The sequence below is a fragment of the Garra rufa genome, chromosome 10 (genome assembly GCF_049309525.1).
Source record: "Garra rufa chromosome 10, GarRuf1.0, whole genome shotgun sequence".
Classification (NCBI taxonomy): Eukaryota; Metazoa; Chordata; class Actinopteri; order Cypriniformes; family Cyprinidae; genus Garra; species Garra rufa.
Genome location: NC_133370.1, coordinates 42,835,175 through 42,857,543, shown reverse-complemented (window position 1 = coordinate 42,857,543; position 22,369 = coordinate 42,835,175). Strand labels below are relative to the sequence as shown.

The 22,369-nt window shown below is 44.8% G+C and overlaps 1 protein-coding gene across 1 annotated transcript in view; it reads right to left on the bottom strand.

The window, feature by feature from the left end:
* Positions 1-15,593, bottom strand: part of LOC141344591 (low-density lipoprotein receptor-like) — a 170,382-nt gene extending 154,789 nt beyond the window's left edge. The window contains exons 1-3 of the mRNA XM_073849466.1: positions 15,461-15,593; positions 15,305-15,391; positions 4,136-4,258 (exon numbers count right to left, since the gene is read on the bottom strand). Of these exons, the coding sequence (XP_073705567.1) occupies positions 4,136-4,258; positions 15,305-15,391; positions 15,461-15,593 (343 nt within the window). The remainder of the gene's footprint in view (positions 1-4,135; positions 4,259-15,304; positions 15,392-15,460) is intronic.
* Between the last annotated feature and the right edge of the window lie 6,776 nt (positions 15,594-22,369).

The following is a 22,369-nucleotide window of genomic DNA, read 5'->3' as shown; positions in this document are numbered from 1 at the left end:
GTAGTTGGTGCTGTCATCAAATTTAGATGATATTCTCAAGGAATTGTGGCAAAAATATGTCTAAATGTTTGTGCCAATATGCAAAAGTGTTGCGTGTGATTTTTGTGAAGATGGGTCTAAAGATGATCTACACCAATTTTGATGAAGATTGGACAATGATGGTTATTGCTGTGGTACAATTATTGAAATCGCTGAATATTTGCCAAGCAAAATGGCATAATTTACTCTGGTGGTGAATTTAGGAAAAGTACAAAAATTATTTACAATATGTGACCAGGTGATGCTGTCATCAAATTTACATGATATTTTCAAAGAATTGTGGCAAAGATATGTCTACATTTTTGTGTCAATATGCAAAATTGTTGCCAAAACGCAACCACACTTCCTGGTTGGTTCTTTTGCCAACAAGTTTGTTACATTTATGAAAAAAACACCATGTCAAACACCAAAAACCCTGTTTGTGCTTTTTGTGAAAATGGGTCTAAAGATGATCTACACCAATTTTGATAAAGATTGGACAATGATGGTTATTGCTGTAGTACAATTATTGAAATCGCTGAATATTTTCCAAGGAAAATGGCATTAATTCAACCTGGTGGTGAATTTAGAAAAAGTACAAAAATCATTTAATCAAATAACAGTATATTCCACAGTACAAAAATGTAAAGTCATTCAGTTTTTTTTTTTCTGTTCTATCAGTACAGTAATGAATTTCTGTGTTAGGGCAGAATTTGTATGTGGACTCATTCATCTTTAATGGAATTCAGCATAAACAGCCCATTCTGTACATATCTCTCATGTTTTCCCACTGAACATCATCACCAAACAGACATCTTGGATGAATTATTCAATTATGGCAATGGTAGTTGGTGCTGTCATCAAATTTAGAAGATATTCTCAAGAAATTGTGGCAAAAATATGTCTAAATTTTTGTGCCAAAATGCAAAAGCGCTGCCGAAATCATATTCTCAAGGAATTGTGGCAAAGATATGTCTACATTTTTGTGTCAATATGCAAGTGTTGCCAAAATGCCACCACACTTCCTGGTTGGTTCCTTTGCCAACAAGTTTGTTACATTTATGTAAAACTGCATCAAACAACAAAATCTGAGCTGGTGATTTTTGTGAAGAAGGGTCTGAAGATGATCTACACCAATTTTGATGAAGATTGGACAATGATGGTTATTGCTGTGGTACAATTATTGTAATCGGTGAATATTTGCCAAACAAATGGCATAATTTACTCTGGTGGTGAATTTAGGAAAAGTACAAAAATTATTTACAATATTTGACCAATAGGTGATGCTGTCATCAAATTTACATGATATTTTCAAGGAATTGTGGCAAAGATATGTCTACATTTTTGTGTCAATATGCAAAAGTGTTGCCGAAACACAATCACACTTCCTGCTTGGTTCTTTTGTCAACAAGTTTGTTACAATTATGAAAAACGGCGTCAAACACCAAAAACCCAGTTTGTGATTTTTGTGAAGATGGGTCTGAAGATGATCTACACCAATTTTGATGAAGATTGGACAATGATGGTTATTGCTGTGGTACAATTATTGAAATCGCTGAATATTTGCCAAGCAAAATGGCATAATTTACTCTGGTGGTGAATTTAGGAAAAGTACAAAAATCATTTAATCAAATAACAGTATATTCCACAGTACAAAATGTCATTTCAGTTTTTTTTTGTTTTATCAGTACAATAATGAATTTCTGTGTTAAGGCAGAATTGAGCTGTGGACTCATTCATCTTTAATGGAATTTAGCATAAACAGCCCATTTTGTACATATCTCTCATGTTTTCCCACTGAACATCATCACCGAACAGACATTTTGGATGAACCATTCATGAGAAAAGTGCACATGCAATGACAGAAGGTGAAAATGTAATTAAATACTAGATGAGCTGCCCTGATGAGTTTCAAAATAACTTCCCCTGAATAATAGCACTCCTACAACTAGTTCCAAGGGCCGTAAATATGGTCACAAAGTAAAGAGCACACAGAGTTTACATGACGCCACCTACATGAACACTACAAGATCACATCTGACACTTACAACATTAATCAGACCAAATATCAGACAAACACAATCAAGTTTCTGCACAACAAACACCCTGGGTGGCCAATCAGCGAATGAGAGGCTAACTCCACTTCAGGTGCTGCTACAGCAGTGTGTTTAATATTACTAGCCTAAAGGAATCTTCTGGGTTCAATACAAGTTCAGTCCCTTGGATTACTAAAGAAAAAAATGCACTCGTTCCACATTTGACAGTAATGCATTATGGATGATTCATAATGGAGAAGGAATTCTGGAGGGTTAGACAACTGAAATGTGAAGCTTGTGTTTATATTACAGCACTTATATTAAATCATCTGTTCAAAAAATATGTAATTGGAGATGTTGGAAGTTGTCTACATGATTCTTTTAATGCTGGGACTATTGCTCTAGGATAATTTCCATTAATGCATTACTGTAAACATGATTGTGCTTGTTTTTACAAACTAAGGGTTAAGCCAAAAATATCTTCTTTTTTAGCATACTATATTTAGTTCAAATCTATTTAAATAATTTAAGTAAAGTAGTATATAAAGTAGTTCTCAACCAGAGGGCCTCATCAAACTTCCAGAGAGGCCCCAATGAATCTTAAAATGATTGAAAGGTACATACAGTATCAGCTTAGGAGGGCCTTCAAATATTGTCTTGGACAAAGTGGGGCCTTGAAATCTAAAAGGTTGAGAACCACCGCTTTAAAAACCAAAACCCTATTTATGATTTTAGTGGGAACCGACTTGAAGATGATTTGCACCAATTTTGATGACGACTGGACAAAGATGGTTATTGCTGTAGAACAATTATGGTAATCGCTGTGTACCGCCGAGCACAATGGCATAATTTACCTTGAGGTGAATTTAGGAAAAGTAGAAAATAGATTTATGATATTTGACTAGTAGTTATTCTCAAGGAACTGTGGCAAAAATGTCAAAATTTTTGTGCCAATATGCAAAAGCGTTGCAGAAATCATATTCTCAATGAATTGTGGCAAAGATATGTCTACATTTTTGTGTCAATATGCAAAAGTGTTGCCGAAATGCAACCACACTTCCTGGTTGGTTCCTTTGCCAACAAGTTTTGTGAAGATGGGTCTGAAGATGATCTACACAAATTTGGATGAAGATTTGACAATGATGGTTATTTCTGAGGTACAATTATTAAAATAGCTGAATATTTGCCAAGCAAAATGGCATAATTTACTCTAGTGGTGAATTTAGGAAAAGTACAAAAATCATTTACAATATTTGACCAATAGGTCATCAAATTTACATGATATTTTCAAGGAATTGTGGCAAAGATATGTCTAAAGTTTAGTGTCAATATGCAAAAGTGTTCCCGAAATGCAACCACACTTCCTGGTTGGTTCCTTTGCCAACAAGTTTGTTACATTTATGAAAAACAGTGTCAAACACCAAAAACCCAGTTTGTGAGTTTTATGAAGATGGGACTGAAGATGATCTACACCAATTTTGATGAAGATTGCACAATGATGGTTATTGCTGTAGTACAATTATGGTAATCGATGTGTGTTGCTAAGCACAATGGCATAATTCACCTTGAGGTGAATTTAGGAAAAGTAGAAAAAACATTCATAGTATTTGACTAGTAGTTGGTGCTGTCATCAAATTTACATGATATTCTCAAGAAACTGTGGCAAAAATGTTAAAATTTTTGTGCCAGTATGCAAATCATTGCCGAAATCATATTCTCAAGGAATTGTGCCAAAGATATGTCTACATTTTTGTGTCAATATGCAAATGTGTTGCTGAAATGCAACCACATCTTTTGCCAACAAGTTTGTTACATTTATTAAAAACGGCATCAAACACCAAAACCCAGTTTGTGGTTTTTGTGAGGACGGGTCTGAAGATGATCTACACCAATTTTGATGAAGATCGAACAATTTATTATAATCTTATAATATGATTATAATATACATTTATTATAATCGCTGAATATTTGCCAAGCAGTTTGTTACATTTCTGAAGAACAGTGTCAAACCCCAAAAATCCAATTTGTGATTTGATAGATAAACATAAGCGATAAGAGTTTTATGACATGATGTGACTTACTGCAGGTGGCATCAGCTTCATCTGATCCGTCCGGACACTCAGGTTCTCCGTCACACCGCCAGCGCCCAGGAACACACTGACCGTTTGCACATGCAAACTCTGAGGGAGCGCATGTGTTCTTCACTAGAGAAAGAAAGAGATAGTTAAATGTTTATACACTCTCTAAGCAACAAGCAAGTGTCCATACAGTAGGATAGCCTACAGAGTCTGAGACCACATCTACTAACCCAGAAAATGTGAAAAATAACAACCCAGTAAGCTTTCACTGCAAGCTTTGAAAAAATGAGCTGCTCAGTGTACCAGTTCTAACACCATGGCAAAAGTTCGAGCAAAGCATGCTAACTGTTCTGTCTTTGGCTGCACAGTTGAGCACAGAAAACTGTTTAGAGTCCCAGCCTCAGAGGAGACAAGAGAGCAGTGGATTTACTGACTTATTTATTGTATATTCACTGCTGCCACACAGCATATAAACGTGTTTTTTTCCCCATCTGTTTACCTTCACAGACATAACCGACTGTTATTCTAACTCCTGTGTGTTTTTAACATAAACCTGCTTGTATTTACTAGTTTAAGTGCAACAAGACATGAAAGAGAACTAGGTTTAGTACTCACATGCCATGTGACCGCTGTTTTCTGTGCACGTGCTTCGGATGTGTGCGCTCAGAAAACCCTATATCAGAAGTTTAAACTAATATGGTTTAAAACGCATGATTTGAGTGCGATAGACATGGTAATCAAAACCAAACCAATGTTTTTATTAAGAGTATCTGAGCTACGAACTGTAAAGACACAGCCCTATTCTGGAAAATGGGGAACAGCAGCTCATTTGCATTTAAAAAGGGCATGCAGGAAAACAGTGTGTTTCTGCTTCCACTCAAAATAGGCATTTTCAAAATGATGTAATAAATGAACTGTAGGGTATTTTGAGCTGAAACTTCACAGACACATTCTGGGGACACCCAGAATAAACATGGAAGCTCAAATGTGTGACTTTCATGAACTACGAACTCTAAATTTAAGAGCTAATGAAGAACTAAACAAAAAACAGGTGCAGGGAAATCAAACGCCACAGAAACTACCAGAAACAGAAACTACACAACAAAAATACACCATACACAACAGAACAAAATATTTCAAAAGTCCCTGAGTGGAATAAACTAAACTAGCCATGACAGTGACCTACTGGGTCAACCATATCTGATGCTAAATTAAATTACTAAACTTTCATCTTGGGTGAACTGCACACAGTAAAAATGTAGTCGCTATCCATGATACATGTTCTTGCATTTTTGTATAACAATATATTTTGACCACATTTACAAAAATTCTACGCAGTATGGCACCAAACTTAACAACTAGTTGTTAATAATGTATTTAAAGTGCAAGAAATCACAGTAAACAAGGTGTTTTAAATCATTAGTGTTGCCAGATGTTGCTATTAAAAAGCAGCAAATAAAGACAAGCCTATAATAAACTCAAATATAAATTGTGTTATCTTGGAAACACCAAAACATCACGACCTGGCCCTTTATACTTTATCAACTCCATAAAACGGATTGCTTTATGAGTCAAGACCAAACAACAAGCCCAAAGACGCTTAATAAACGTCGCTTATAATAAATGGACATGGCAACCCTTAAAGAGTGTGCTCTGAAAAGCAACCTACTAAACATAAACAAAACACAACTGCTCTGTCTACAGTGGTTTAGTTAAATAGCCAAACTAACCATGTCTTTGATCACTGTATTACTTTAATATAAAAAAAATCGTAAGATAGAATCAACAAATTGCGATTTTGACAGTGACTTTTGTTCTGTACACACACAAAACTAATTAAGCAGATTCACTTCTGTATTTAAATGTGGTTGTCACTCCTGACACTTTACAGTGTGTACAGTTGGTTCTATCGGTAACACTTTAGAATAGAAAACACTTATTCACTATTAACTATGACTTTTTCCTCAATAAATTCCTAATTTGCTGCTTATTGATATTTAGTTAGGTAGTTGTTAAGTTTAGGTATTGGGTAGGATTAGGGATGTAGAATAAGGTCATGTAGAATAAGGTCATGTAGAATAATGCATTAATATGTGCTTAATTAGTACTAATAAATGGCTAATATTCTATTAATATGCATGCTAATAAGCAACTAGTTAAGAAACCGTAAAATAAAGTGTTACCGTTCTATCTATTGGTTGTTGATTGGATGGATGCATATGCAGAAAAGGGTCAGGGTTAATCAGACTAAATGATTAGAGAAGTGTTACCAAAGTAACTAAAAACATCATTCTATGGCAAGTGGTGACATTTTATATAAAAATGTAAAAAAAAAAAAATTAAACATATGCATGAATGAACTGTTCACAAGATTAATAACATACATTAAGAAAACAAACAGTGTGAATATTCATTTCATGCTGAAATCATAGCAGAAACAGGTGCAGACATTTCCCAACAGCACAGCAGTATTAGGAAATATGGGATTAGTTTCCATTGTTATGCTGATGATACTCAACTATATATTTCAACAAGACCAGATGAAACTTCTAACTTAGCAAAGTTAACAGAGTGTGTTAAAAATGTGAAAGACTGGATGACCAATAATTTTCTACTATTAAATTCAGATAAGACTGAGATATTACTTATTGGACCAAAAAACAGTACACAGAATCTCTTAAACTACAACTTGCAACTAGACAGATGTACTGTTATTTCCTCTAAAGTCAAAAATCTGGGTGTTATTAACCCTCTGGGGCCCAAGGGTGTTTTGGGGCCCTGAAGAAGTTTTGACATGCCTTGACATTTGTGCTTTTTTCAGTATGTTAAAAACATATTAATATCCTAAATCTAAATACATTGTATTTAGCACAAATTGGACTACAAAAATATGTAAGCAACATGAATGTACACTTTTAAGTTTTTGAGAAAACAATGTTTATGCGTGCATTTTGAAAAACTAAATTTTTGAAGTCACTGAAATAAGGTCATCTAACACATACAGAATATTTATTCTCGGGACTTTCGAGAATTGGATGTGGTAGGCTTGGTTTTTTTCTACCAAATGATGTGAAAATCATCTAGTTCACTTGTTTTCACAAAACAGTATATAGATTTAAATTTTTGAAGACACTTTTTGTTTAGAGTGGCTGTATGCGAGAAGGCGTGAATCATCATGAATAATGCTGTGATTTACACCTGAGAAGACAAAGACCTGCATAATGAGCCGCATAATGAGCCATTCAGTCGGCTGTTGACTGAGAGGAAACAACAGAAAGAATAAAGGAAAAATGAAAGGACAAAATACATATATATTTAGTTTGAAGCGTATTTTGAAAATATTTAACTATCACACAAAATAACTTGTCTTTCACTTGTGAGTGCAGTTAAACTTTTTATTAGGAACAAAAGTAATAAACACAGAAGTCAAGATGTCGAGGGTGCAATATCCAAATCACTCGCAGGAAACTTGAACACAGGAAAACGGGGAACAGCAGAAACTGCAAAGAAAACAAGTAGATGTGAGCAACACAGTGATCTGACAAAGACAGACCTAACATGGAGAAAACACATACACTACCAGCCAAACTTTTTATTATTAAAAGTTTTTTTTTTTTAAGTGAGCAGTTTTTTTTACATAGTAAACCTATTTCACAAAATTAGATAATTATTTTTCTTTAAAAAAGTACCTTTGACTGGTAGTGTATAGCATAGGCGTATAACAGTTAGGTGCAAATAAAACAGTGTGAGATAAATACAGGTGTAAGGTTTGTAATGAAGTGATACAGGAGAAACCATACATCTTCTACCTTTCATACAGATTACTTAAAAAGAGAATAGTAGTTTTTTATTTGAATTGGTTTATGTAAAAGTAAACATTTCAAGCTTTCTACAAGTAAATGCATTATGTCTGTGAGGCACGTAATCACTTAGATTTAGGTTTCATGCACGTTAGTTTCATTTATGTGTCTGTGAAAAGATATAACAGACAGTGAAGGCAGAGCGCGTGCCCTGACTGTTTTCTTATTTTCATAAAAGCACAGTGTATACAAATAAAAATATACCCTCTACAGTTTCGAATGATGTATTGGTTGTATTTGTACGATCAAAACTGACGGAGAATTTTACATTCTTTTCGGAGTTATTACAAAAGCGTGCCTCAAATGCGCCAGCGCGTTTTTCGACCAAAGTTGAAACATCCTGTCATCATGAGACATTTAGATGCAGTGAAATGAAACATACTTTATAATGTTTCACTTGCTGTAGTCAGGAAATACAGTTGGCAAAAAGTCTTAACTGGTAAAATGTGTGCACATTCTGTCACAGTAACAACTTACAAATATAAAAGAAAAAAACTTACTTGTGTAAATATCTCATCTGCTGGTTCACGCCATGTCTCATTTAATGTTCATCTTCTGAAGTAAGTTTTATTCCTGACAGCCCGTCTTCTTCCAGAAAGGACTAACTTGAAAGAAAAGAAACTGCTTTCTCCTTTGTTTACTGTGATGTGGGCGTCTACTTTTGGCGCGGCGTCCTCACGTGGACGATTTGAATATGAAAGAGAATCGCTCTTGGGCGTGATCTAATTAAAACTAATGAAGCAGACAAGAGAGACTGGACATCATGTTGGTTTCATGCGAATTACTTTATCACAGAATATTTGATTTCGATATTACATTACTTCATTTGAAAGTATAGATATCAAGCTTCCTCTAGACATATTGCTCATGTCTCTGTGTTGTGTATTGGCTGAGTTATAGTCTATTTTAATGACGCGTTTCTGAATGAAGATCACGGAGATCAACGCGGCAGACAGCACACCCTTTTTGTTTTCTTTATTTTGTAAAATCACAATATTTTTTTGGTTTTGTGAGTATATACAAATAAAAGTAGACCCTTTACAGATTCGATTGATGTACTGCTTTTATCTGTACAATCAGAAATGACCGAGTAATTGAAGTTCCTTTTGGGAAACTGCCACAAAACGCGTATACGCGTGTTTGGACCCCAGGGGGTTAAAGACAGCAACCTGTCTTTTGAAAATCATATTTCCTATGTTACAAAAACGTCTCGGGTTACATATGTAACCTTAGTTCCCTGAGGGAACGAGACGCCGCGTCTAGAAACGCTATGGGGAACGCCATTGGCGGGCCGCACTCTGAATCATGTCTACAACCAATGAAATGACGGGAGTGACGTCACAGGCGCGGTGACGTCATCGACCAGGAAGTATAAAGCACGTGCGTTTGAAGCCCGCGGCAGCTCTAAGGAATGAAGCGAGCGCCGCAGGGGCGGGAATTATGGTCCGAGACGCGGCGTCTCGTTCCCTCAGGGAACTAAGGTTACATACGTAACCCGAGACGTTCCCTTCCGGGAACTCGAGCCGCGTCTAGAAACGCTATGGGGAACGAGACTACCAACGCCCCCATAATTTCCAGGACCCTGCACTGTGTCTGCTTGACCAGGGTGGAAAGAAAAGGAGCCCTTGTCTAGCATTCCGCGGACAAGAAGGCCCTGTGGACCTCGGCCCTCGGGCACACGAGGAAAGGTAGTCTTCCTCTGTCTGGTCGCCAGCCAGAGCGAGAGGTACTCCGCGGCAGAGTCTTAGTCCTTTGTCTGGGAGATAGCCAGAACAAGAGGGACTGCAATAACCACTGTCTATGTGGACAGAAGGAAAGTGGTCCTCGGTCCTCAGACCCACGAGGACAGTGTACTCGACCTCAAGAGTACTCCTCGGCCCTCAGGCTCGCGAGGAGAAAGTAGTCCTTTGTCTGGGGTTCCGCCAGAGCAAGAGGGACTCAAGAGCTCGGCCTGGTACTCCGCCAGGACGCGAGGGAATAAGCCTTTGTCTAGCCTTGTGCGGACAAGGGGGCACTGCAGTCCCCGGCCCTCAGGCACACGGGGAGGACAGTATGGGCCTCTGCTTGGTAGCCAGCCGGTGCAGGAGGCACTCCTCGGCCCTCGGGCAGACGAGGAGTCTTAGTCCTTGGTCTGGGAAAGGCCAGAACCAGAGGGACCGAATTACACTCGGTCTGGTGGATTTGCCAGCACGCGAGGAAGATAAACCATTGTCTAGTGTTCCACGGACAAGAGGGTGATATGATCCTCGGCCCTCGGGCTCACGAGGATGGAGTTCTCGACCTTTGCCTGTTTACATTAATAGGTGCAGAGGGAGAGACGGACCTCAGCCAGGTGGTCCACCTCTGTCTGGTCGCCAGCCAGAACGAGAGGCACTCCTCGGCCCTCGGGCTCACGAGGAGAGGTAGTCCTTTGTCTGGGGTTCTGCCAGAGCAAGAGGGACTCAAGAGCTCGGCCTGGTACTGCTCCAGGACGCGAGAGAATAAGCCTTTGTCTAGCTTTGTGCGGACAAGAGGGCACTGCAGTCCCCGGCCCTCAGGCACACGGGGAGGACAGTATGGGCCTCTACCTGGTAGCCATCCAGTGCAGGAGGCACTCCTCGGCCCTTAGGCAGACGAGGAGTCTTAGTCCTTGGTCTGGGAAAGGCCAGAATCAGAGGGACCGAATTACGCTCGGTCTGGTAATCTTGCCAGCACGCGAGGGAAATGGACCATTGTCTAGCATTCCGCGGACAAGAGGGTTGTAAGATCCTCGGCCCTCGGGCACACGAGGATAAAGCAGACCTTCCACTGGGCTTACGTAATCAATGCAAGGGGCACTCCTCGGCCCTCGGGCACGCGAGGAGTCTTAGTCCATTGTCTGGGGAGGCCAGAACAAGAGGGACCGAGCCATACTTTGTCTTAGCCTTGCCAGGTCGTAAGCCGTAGAGAGAGGTACTCCTCGGCCCTCAGGCACTCGAGGAGTCTTAGTCCTTTGCCTGGGGTTACGTCAGAGCAAGAGGGACTGAATGAACTTGGCCTGGTGAGCCTACCAGGGCTTGAGAGGGAGAACCTTTGTCTAGCTTTCTACGGACAAGAGGTGAAGTGATCCCCGGCCCTCAGGCCCACGGGGAGTAAAAGTCCTTTGTCTGGAATTCGCCAGCCCAAGAGGGACTGAGTGAGCTCGGCCTGGAAACCATCGCAGGACACGAGAGAATTGTCTTTTGTCTAGTTTTCCACGGACAAAAGGCTTCAGAGATCCGAAAAACGCTCCTCGGCCCTCAGGCACACGAGGAGGATGTGGCGAGTAGCGACTTCTCTTCTTTTAACTAAAAGAATGCGCCTAGAGAAGTCTCCTCCTGGCTAGGGAGATGGTTGATCTTAGTGGCTTTTCTCTAAGTTGAGTCTAAGACGAAGGAGCCTGGAGCGGCTCTGAGGTCGATTTCATAAAACCTGACGAAGGTCAGGGGCGAGGACCAACCCGCAGCATTGCAGATGTCCTGGATGGGGACACCTGCCGTCAGAGCTTTCGAGGCTGAGAGGCCTCGAGTGGAGTGAGCCTTGATTCCGATTGGTGATGGGAGACCAGAGGACTCATAAGCAGTAGATATAGCATCAATGATCCATCTACTAATAGTAGGCTTAGCAGCCGGGAGGCCCTTCTTTGGAGGGCCATAACAGATGAACAGCTGTTCTGATTTGCGCCACAGGGCAGCTCTGTGGACGTATGCATCTAATGCTCTGACTGGGCACATGCAATTGAACTTCCTGTGATCCGGCTCCAGGAAAGGAGGAGGATAGAACGCTTGTAGCGTGATAGGCTGTGGTGCTAGGGACGGGACCTTCGGTACGTACCCGACTCTGGGGTAAAGAAAAGCTTTGGCCATCCCAGGGGCAAAGTCTAAGTGAGAAGGGGCCACTGAAAGGGCCTGAAGGTCCCCTACTCTCTTTAGAGAGGTGAGAGCTAACAAGAGCGCTGTCTTAATGGTAAGCATGCGATCTGTGATCTCCTCTATGGGCTCAAATGGAGGCTTGCATAGAGCTTCTAGCACGACAGCTAGGTCCCACGTGGGAACCCTGGGTTTCACTCGAGGCCTCAACCTGAGTGCACCACGGAGGAAACGAATGACCAAGGGGTCTCTGCCCACTGAGAGGCCACCATGAGGGGCGTGGAAGGCAGATATAGCCGCCACGTACACCTTCAGGGTGGAGTGAGCTAGCCCTGCGGAGAGGCGAGTTTGTAGGAACTCCAGAACTGTACCGATCGGGCAGTTAACTGGGTCACAGTTGTGTTCGTAGCACCATCTAACAAACAGGTTCCACTTAAGGCCATAAAGTTTCCTCGTAGAGGGAGCTCTGGATTGAAGAAGGGTCTCAACAACCTCGGTTGAGAGACCAGCTTCTATGAGTTGCGCCCCCTCAGGGGCCACACCCATAATTTCCACCTCTCTGGGTGGGGGTGGCAAACTGCGCCCCCAGCCTGAGACAGGAGGTCCCTCCTGACGGGAATCTCCCATGGAGAGCCGTCGAGGAGGGAGACTAGGTCTGAGAACCATACTCGGGCCGGCCAGTACGGGGCTACTAGCAACAGCCGCACTTGGAACCGGCGTACTCTTTCCAGAACTCCCGGGAGCAGAGCGATCGGGGGAAAGGCGTACAGACGAAGCCTCGGCCACGTCTGTACCATAGCGTCCAGTCCAAGAGGAGCTGGAGGAACTAGAGAGAACCAGAGGGGACATTGCGATGTCTCTCGAGTCGCGAAGAGGTCCACCTGAGCCTGGCCAAATTTTCTCCAAATCTGTTTCACTACTACTGGGTGAAGCATCCATTCCCCGGGCCTCGGCCCCTGCCTCGACAGGACGTCTGCTCCCACATTCAGATGTCCAGGAATGTGGACTGCTCTCAGGGAGAGAAGCTTTCCTTGAGACCACAGGAGGATCCGGTACGCCAGCTTGAACAAGGGGCGTGAGCGGATCCCTCCTTGATGGTTTATATAATAAACTACCGCAGTACTGTCTGTGCGGACCAGTACGTGGCGGTTTCTTAGGTCTGGAAGGAAATACTTCAGGGCCTGGAACACAGCTAGCATCTCGAGGCAATTTATGTGCCATGAGAGATGGTGAGGGCTCCACAGGCCTTGGGCTGAGCGGCCACTCATGACCGCTCCCCATCCAGTGAGGGATGCGTCCGTCGCTAGCGTGACACGGCGACAAGGGGCTCCCAGAACTGGACCCTGAGAGAGGAACCAGGGCTTCTTCCACATGGCCAAGGCACGTAGGCAGCGCCGCGTGACCTTGATCTTGCGAAACGGGTTTCCCCTCGGGGAGAACCCCCTGGTTTTGAGCCACCACTGTAGTGGTCTCATGTGCAGCAGTCCAAAAGGTATCACGTTGGATGCAGCTGCCATAAGACCTAACAGTACTTGGAACTGTTTGACAGTGAGTGACTGGCCTAGCTTGACCGCATTTACTGCAGTAAGGATCGACTCGATCCGAGCAGGTGACATTCGTGCCTGCATCGTGGTCGAGTCCCACACCACGCCTAAGTAAGTGGTCCTCTGTAGTGGAGAAAGTACACTTTTCTTGGCGTTGAGTCTCAACCCTAGATCTTTCATATGAGCGAGAACGACACCTCGATGTTGAACCGCTAACTGCTCTGAGCTGGCTAGGATGAGCCAGTCGTCTATGTAGTTGAGTATGCGGATGCCCTGGAGTCGCAGAGGAGCCAGCGCAGCATCCACACATTTCGTGAAAGTGCGGGGAGAGAGAGCTAGGCCGAAAGGAAGTACCCTGTACTGGTAAGCTTTGCCCCTGAAAGCGAACCTGAGGAACTTCCTGTGTTGAGGAAGGATGGAGACGTGAAAATATGCGTCTTTTAGATCTATCGTGACAAACCAGTCCTCGGACCTGATTTGTGACACTACATGCTTGATAGTGAGCATTCTGAACTTCAGTTTCTTTACTGAGCGGTTCAGCTGCCTGAGATCTAATATGGGCCGAAGCCCTCCATCCTTCTTGGGAACGATGAAGTACCGGCTGTAGAACCCGGATTCTCTGTGTTGAGGAGGGACCACCTCGATGGCCTCCTTCCTCAAGAGAGTTACTACTTCTTGTTCCATTACCAGACCCTGCTCGGGGCTCACCAGAGTTGGAAATACCCCGCTGAAAGGTGGCGGCTTGGCGCCAAACTGAATGCAGTACCCTTTCTCTACAGTGCGCAGGACCCATGTGGAGACGTTCGGCAGTAGTTTCCACGCTGCCAGAAAATCTACTAAGGGAACCAGCCTCTCGAGACTGGCTTCTGGATTTGTTTGAGGGGCTAGTTCGGGGACCTGTAACAGCGTACTGGCAGGAGACTCCTGAACTAGCTTCTTTGAAGACCCCCGTAGGGGTTGCGAACTTCCTAGGGCCACTACGTTTCCGGGTGGAACAGCTAGAAAATGGTGTTCGCGGGAGATTGCCGCGCCCTGATTTTTTAACACTGGCAGAGTTAGCTGACAAATCTCCTGAGGGCCCCGAGGGGGCTCGGTGACCACAGACTGTGGCGCCGAATAAACCCCCTCGAGAGGGGCTGCCCTCAATGACCCTGGTGCTTGACCGTCAGGGCCGTTTGGCCGAGGACCTCTTTGACTGGAGGACGACCCTCAGGTCAGGCCTCCTCTTAGAGGCCCCCGGCCCAGAGCGTTGCCGGCCCCGTCCTCTAGGACGAACCGGAGGAGCGCGGGCGGCAACACTCTGTTTCTGTGCCTCTCTGTGTGAGGAGCTCGTTGACGGCTGAGGCTGCGCCCATCCAGCAGCCTCAGAGGAGTAAACGCGGCGAGGGAGGTACGTCCTGAACGCCGCTGCCTGCTTCCTGGCCTCCTGGTGCCTGGCGACAACTGTGTCCACCGAGGCACCGAAGAGGCCGGAGCTTGGCTCTATGGGGGCGTCCAGGAGTGTTGCCCTGTCCTTGTCTTTTAGTGCGGACAGGGACAACCAGAGATGCCTCTCCGCGGCCACCAGGGCTGCCATAGACCGTCCCACTGCACGGGCGGTCTCCTTGGTGGCGCGGAGGGCGAGGTCTGCTGTGCGCCGCATCTCTGAGATGTTAACCTCCTCGCCGTCGTTAAACTCCTTCAGCAGGTCAGCCTGGTAAGCCTGAAGGATGGCCATGGTGTGCAAACATGAACCAGCCTGACCTGCTGCCGTATATGCCTTGCCCACCATGATGGATGTGGATTTTAATGGCTTGGTGGGCAAGGACGGAGCCTTCAGGGACGATGCCGAACCGGGTGCCAGATAGCCCGCGAGCGTCTGTTCTACCCGTGGCATCGCCCTGTAACCGTACTCCTCCGTACCCCCCACGTTAGCATAACTCTCAGTGGGGTTATAGAGGCGGAAGGAGTACGGCTTCCCCCAGGATCTTGAGATCTCTTTGTGCAGATCTGGGAAGAAGGGAAGGCTCCGTTTGGGAGGTGCTGACCTTGTCCGCAGGAAGCGATCGTCTAACTTGCTTCCCTGCGGCTCATGATGTTGCTCTGCGGGCCATGAGATGTTTAGTTTGGCTACCGCATGGGTCAGCACCTCCACGAGCTCCTCGTACTGAGGCGAACGGGGTGGCTGTGGTGTGTCCTCCAGGCTTTCCATATCAACCTCCTCGGAGGAAGATATGTGGAGCTCTGGGATCTCTTCTTGGAGGGAAGAGGCCGCAGTGCGGGCTTCCTCATCCAATAGGAGATCGCTCGCGCCGCTGAGTGAGGGAGGAGATAGGGGATCACCCGTCTCCAAACCCTCCAGCAGATCGAGCTGCGAGCCCCACGAGTGGCGCAACCGCTCCGCCTCGGCGGCAGCGGGGCCAGACCCGCGAGGCACGCTGGTGAAAGCCCCCTCCTCGAAGAGGGCTTTCCGGGAACGGAGCACCCGCAGCGGCAGGCGTTCACACTGCGGACAGTCAGCCTTTTCGAGGGCTGACTGTGCGTGCTCCGGTCCCAAACACACCACACATAGACTGTGTGTATCCCCACCAACAATAAAGCGTTGGCAGGGAGGAACACACGGTCTATGTCTTCTAACAGCCACCAAACTTTTCTTTTCTTTTAAAGGTTGTTTTGAAGCCATTTTACTCAAAAGAAATGCGTGCAAACTGGCACAATAAACAGCAAAATGGCAGACAGACAGACACAGAGCGCTCTCGCTGAATGACAAAAGCTGCCGCGGGCTTCAAACGCACGTGCTTTATACTTCCTGGTCGATGACGTCACCGCGCCTGTGACGTCACTCCCGTCATTTCATTGGTTGTAGACATGATTCAGAGTGCGGCCCGCCAATGGCGTTCCCCATAGAGTTTCTAGACGCGGCTCGAGTTCCCGGAAGGGAACAGCATTCTTCCATCTTAGAAACATTGCTAAGCTACGGAACATGTTACCTGTTTCTGATGCAGAAAAGTTAGTCCATGCATTCATGACGTCTAGACTGGACTATTGTAATGCACTACTAGGTGGTTGTCCAGCTTCTTCAATAAATAAGCTACAGGTAGTCCATAATGCAGCTGCTAGAGTCCTTACCAGATCAAGAAAATATGATCATATTTCCCCAATTTTACAGTCTCTGCATTGGCTACCTATTAGGTTACGTATCACTTACAAAATACTACTTCTTACCGATAAGGCCCTTAATGGTTTAGCTCCTGCATACCTAACTAGTCTCCTCCTACGCTACAATCCCTCACGCTCCCTAAGGTCGCAAAACTCTGGACTTTTAGTAGTACCTAGGATAGCAAAGTCCACTAAAGGAGGGAGAGCCTTTTCACATTTGGCTCCCAAACTCTGGAATAGCCTTCCTGATAACGTTCGGGGTTCAGACACACTCTCTATGTTTAAATCTAGATTAAAGACTCATCTCTTTAGCCAAGCATTCACATAATGTATCTCATAACGTTGTACTTCAGTTACATCTGATCAAATGCACATTAATATTCTTCAGCTTGGGCTAAACACATCATTTTTGTTTGGTTGGAAGTTGGAACAGCAGCTACGCTAATTATTTCTCTATTTGTTTCTCTGTCTCTGCCACGGGATTTCCATCCCGTGGTAACTAGGATTTACACAAGATTCAGTCTGAATTCAGAAGAAGAGATGATGCCAACCCCTCAGAGGACCGCAGATGATGCCAGCCTTGAAACAACATACAGCACTACATAATTTTCCTACAAGTTTGATTACAGCACATAATCATTGCAATTAGTGTTCATCATCTGTTTAATTACACAGTTACTGATTTTAACATTTATATCATATGTACATCGACTTAACATACAGTATTCACCACTAATAAGCTACTAAATATATTGTAGTAGCCTAAACTTTTGTACAGCTGCTTTGCAACGATTTGTATTGTGAAAAGCGCTATACAAATAAACTTGAATTGAATTGAATTGAATTAATGACTTTATGAAGTACTTTACCTCCAAGATAGACAATATTAGAGATAAAACTGTAACCATACAGCCGCCCGCTACAGTATCGCATCAGATAATGCGTTGTAGATCTCCTGAGGAAAAATTCCACTCATTCTCTATTATAGGAGAGGAAGAATTGTATAAAATTGTTAAATCATCTAAACCTACAACATGCATGTTAGACCCTATTCCATCTAAGCTACTAAAGGAGGTACTTCCAGAAGTCATAGATCCTCTTCTGAATATTATTAATTCGTCACTATCATTAGGATATGTCCCCAAAACCTTCAAACTGGCTGTTATTAAGCCACTCATTAAAAAAACACAACTTGACCCCACTGAATTAATTAACCACAGACCAATTTCGAATCTCCCTTTTCTGTCAAAGATACTAGAAAAGGTAGTAGTATCCTCACAATTATGCTCCTTCTTAGAGAAAAATGGTATCTGTGAGGATTTCCAGTCAGGTTTTAGACCATATCATAGTACTGAGACGGCTCTTATTAGAGTTACAAATGACCTGCTCTTGTCAACCGATCGTGGATGCATCTCTCTATTAGTGCTACTGGATCTTAGTGCTGCATTTGATACTATTGACCACAACATTCTTTTAAATAGACTTGAAAATTATGTAGGCATTAATGGTAGTGCACTGGCTTGGTTCGAATCGTACTTATCTGACCGTCATCAGTTTGTGGCAATAAATGAAGAGGTATCATTTAAATCGCAAGTGCAGTATGGAGTACCTCAAGGCTGATTCAAGGATGATTACTTTTTATGCTTTACATGTTACCCTTGGGAGATATCATCAGGAAACATGGTGTTAGCTTTCATTGTTACGCTGATGATACTCAGCTCTATATTTCTTCGCAGCCCGGCAAAACATATCAATTCGAAAAACTAACAGAATGCATAGCTGATATTAAAAACTGGATGGCGAATAACTTCTTACTGTTAAATTCTGAAAAAACAGAGGTGTTAATTATTGGACCTAAAACCTCCACAAGTAATGACCTAAAACACAGTCTAATACTAGATGGCTGCTTTGTAAATTCGTCGTCATCAGTTAGGAACCTAGGCGTCCTATTCGACAGCAATCTCTCCTTTGAAAGCCACATTTCTAGCATTTGCAAAACCGCATTTTACCATCTTAAAAATATATCGAAATTACGACCTATGCTATCAATGTCAAATGCTGAAACATTAATTCATGCGTTCATGACCTCAAGGGTAGATTATTGTAATGCTTTATTGGGTGGTTGTTCTGCACGCTTAATAAACAAACTCCAGCTGGTCCAAAATGCTGCAGCTAGAGTTCTTACTAGAACCAGAAAGTATGACCATATTAGCCCGGTTATGTCAGCACTGCATTGGCTCCCTATAAAACATCGTATAGATTTTAAAATCTTGCTAATTACTTATAAAGCCGTCAATGGTTTAGCTCCTCAGTACTCGAGCGAGCTCCTATCGCATTATAGTCCCTCAAGTCCGCTGCATTCTCAAAATTCTGGCAATTTGATAATACCTAGAATATCAAAATCAACTGCCGGCGGCAGATCATTTTCTTATCTAGCGCCTAAACTCTGGAACAATCTACCTAACACTGTTCGGGAGGCAGACACGCTCTGTCAGTTTAAATCTAGATTAAAGACACATCTCTTTAACCTGGCTTACACATAAAAACATTAACACGTTCCTATAATTCAAATCCGTTAAAGGATTGTTAGGCTGCATTAATTAGGTCAACCGGAACCGAAAACACTTACCATAACACATGATGCACTCGTTGCATCGTAAAAAGAATGACATCTACGCTAATATTAGTCTGTTTCATTCTTATTCCGAGGTCACCGTAGCCACCAGACCCAGCCTGTATCCGGATCAGATGGTCACTGCAGTCCCCCGGATCCAGTCCGTACCCAGCTTAGATCATGGATCACCACCTGGAGATGACTTCAATAGCCGTGGATGTCAACCAGATGAGCTCCAGAGATGGATCATCACTAAAGACCTTGCCAACCTAGACGGCCATCGGCGCTACACCACAGGAACCTGATGAGTTCTCTACAATCGGACATTGGTACAAACAGCTGGTTTCGTCTGGCCAGAGGAGAACTGGTCCCCCGACTGAGCCTGGTTTCTCCCAAGGTTTTTTTCCCCATTTTCTGTCACCTGTGGAGTTTTGTTTCCTTGCCGCTGTCGCCTCTGGCTTGCTTAGTTGGGGACACTTTCCAGCGATATCGTATACTATTTCAACTGAACTGACGATGATATCACTGAATTCATTGATGAACTGCCTTTAACTGAAAATTGATTATTTACAATAATGCGTTACTTACACACTATGGTGCTGTTTAAATACTGTGCAGTTGCTTTGACACAATCTGTATTGTTAAAAGCGCTATATAAATAAAGGTGACTTGACTTTGCTTGTGTAATACTGTTGCATTGGCTGATCTGAGCAGATGGAGCTGTATGCAACAGAGCATGGACAACAGTGTGGAGCTGCAGATATTCTATACAGAGGCTCTGTTCTCCACCTGCCGAGTTCTCACAAACACTCCAGACCTTCAGTAGGCGGCAATCACAACATCCTAACACAACTCCACAAGACCTGTCGACAATCCTGAAGGATCCTCTGCGGCAATGCTGCATCATTTTCTTTCCCCCCCAGCTCTGTGAGGCTTCCTATTGTCCTTGGACTCTGGTAAAGGCAATGCGTGGTGAGGGCCAGTAACCAGCCAACAGGGACTCGTCTAATCAAACGGAATGCACCCGCAGCCCTCCCCGAATCCTCAAGCTGTGCATCTGACTCATCCGAGAATGTGATTCTAACAGGAACATTACATCAGCAGCTCTCATTCCCTTCGCAACAATAAACAGACATTTATTGAACAGATTGTAATCATGATAGAGCCTTCGCTAAGCCCCACTTTGGAAATGCCGCTGACCAATCCCACCTTAAAGCTGACTGCTAAGTTGATCCAAGTCTGTGTGTGTGTGTTAATAGTTTTAAAACGCAATTGCACTGAATTAGTTCCCTTCCGGGAACTCGAGCCGCGTCAGGAACGCTATGGGGAACGCCATTGGCGGGCCGCACTCTGAACTGTGTATAACAACCAATGAAATGACGGGGGTGACGTCACAGGCGCGGTGACGTCACCGACCAGGAAGTATAAAGCACGTGCGTTTGAAGCCGGCGGCAGCTTTTGTCATTCAGCGAGAGCGCTCTGTGTCTGTGTCTGTCTTGCCATTTCTGCTGTTTTTGTGTCCAGTTTGACACACTTTTATTTGAGTAGAATGGCATCTTTACAACCTATTAAGAAAAAGAGTTTGATGGTGGTTAAGCGCCCGCATAGACAGTGTGTCCCTCCCTGCCAACGCTTCATTGTTGGTGGGGATACACACAGTCTATGCGTGGTCTGCTTGGGAGCGGAGCATGCACAGTCAGCCCTCGAAAAGGCTGGCTGTGAGCACTGTGAACGCCTGCCGGTGCGTCTGCTTCGCTCCCGGAAAGCCCTCTTCGAGGAGGGGGCTTTCACTAGCGTGCCCCGTGGGTCTGGCCCCGCTTCCGCCGAGGCGGAGCGGCGGCTGCACTCGTGGGGCTCGCAGCTCGATCTGCTGGAGGGTATGGAGACGGGTGATCCCCTATCTCCGCCCTCACTCAGCGGATCGAGCGATCTCCTCCTGGATGTGGAAGCCCGCGCTGCGGTTTCTTCCCCCCGGGAGGAGGTCCCCGAGTTCCTCTTGTCTTCCTCCGAGGAGGTTGACATTGAAAGTGTTACAGAGGAACCACAACCGCCATCACGCTCGCCTCACTATGAGGAGCTCGTAGAGGTGCTGACTAATGCGGTAGCCAAATTACACATCACATGGCCCGCAGAACAACAGCAATCACATGAGCCGCAGCGAAGCCGATTAGATGATCGCTTCCTGCGGACAAAGTCAGCACCTCCAAAACGGAGCCTTCCCTTCTTCCCCGATCTCCACCAAGAGCTAGCGAGATCGTGGGAAAAGCCATACTCCTCCCGTCTTTTCTCCCCCGCTGAAAATTATGGAAATGTGGGGGGGGCAGAGGAGAGTGGCTATAGGACGATGCCACGGGTTGAACAGACGCTTGCGGGCTATCTGTCACCCGGCTCGGCATCATCCTTGAAGGCTCCGTCCTTACCCACCAGGCCCCTTAAAGTCACATCTGGCCTGATGGGTAAGGCATACACGGCAGCAGGTCAAGCAGGGTCTTGCCTTCACACCATGGGCATCCTGCAAGCCTACCAGGCTGACCTGCTGAAGGAGTTCAGCAGCGGCGAGGAAGTTAGCGTCACAGAGATGCAAAAAACTGCAGATCTCGCTCTCCGCGCCACCAAGGAGGCCGCCCGTGCTGTTGGGCGGTCTATGGCAGCCCTGGTGGCTGCGGAGAGGCATCTCTGGCTGACCCTGTCCGACGTAAAAGAGAAGGACAGGGTCACGCTTCTGGACGCCCCCCTGCAACCATCTGGCCTCTTTGGTGCTTCGGTTGATACCGTTGTGGCCAGGCACCAGGAGGCCCGCAAGCAGGCGGCGGCGTTCAGAACTTTCCTTCCTCGCCGCGTGTTCTCCTCTGAGGCTGCTGCACCATCTAAGAAGCAGCCTCAGCCGTGTACGAGCTCCCATAGAGAGGCACAAAAACAGAGCGTTGCCGCCCGTGCTCCCCCGGCCCAGCCTAGGGGACCCGGAAAGCAACGCTCTAAGTCGGGGGCTTCCAAGACGAAGAGGCCTGACCTGAGGGTCGTCCTCCAGTCAAGGAAGTCCTCGGCTAAGCGGCCCTGACGGTTGTGGTTCAGGGCCGTTGAGGGCAGCCCCTCTCGAGGGGGTTTGCACCGTACCTCCAGGTGCGGGTTTCAGACCCCTTCGTGGCCCTCAGGAGATGAGTCAGCTAACCCTGCCAGTGTTACAGGGCGCGGCTATCTCCCGCGAGCATCCTCTA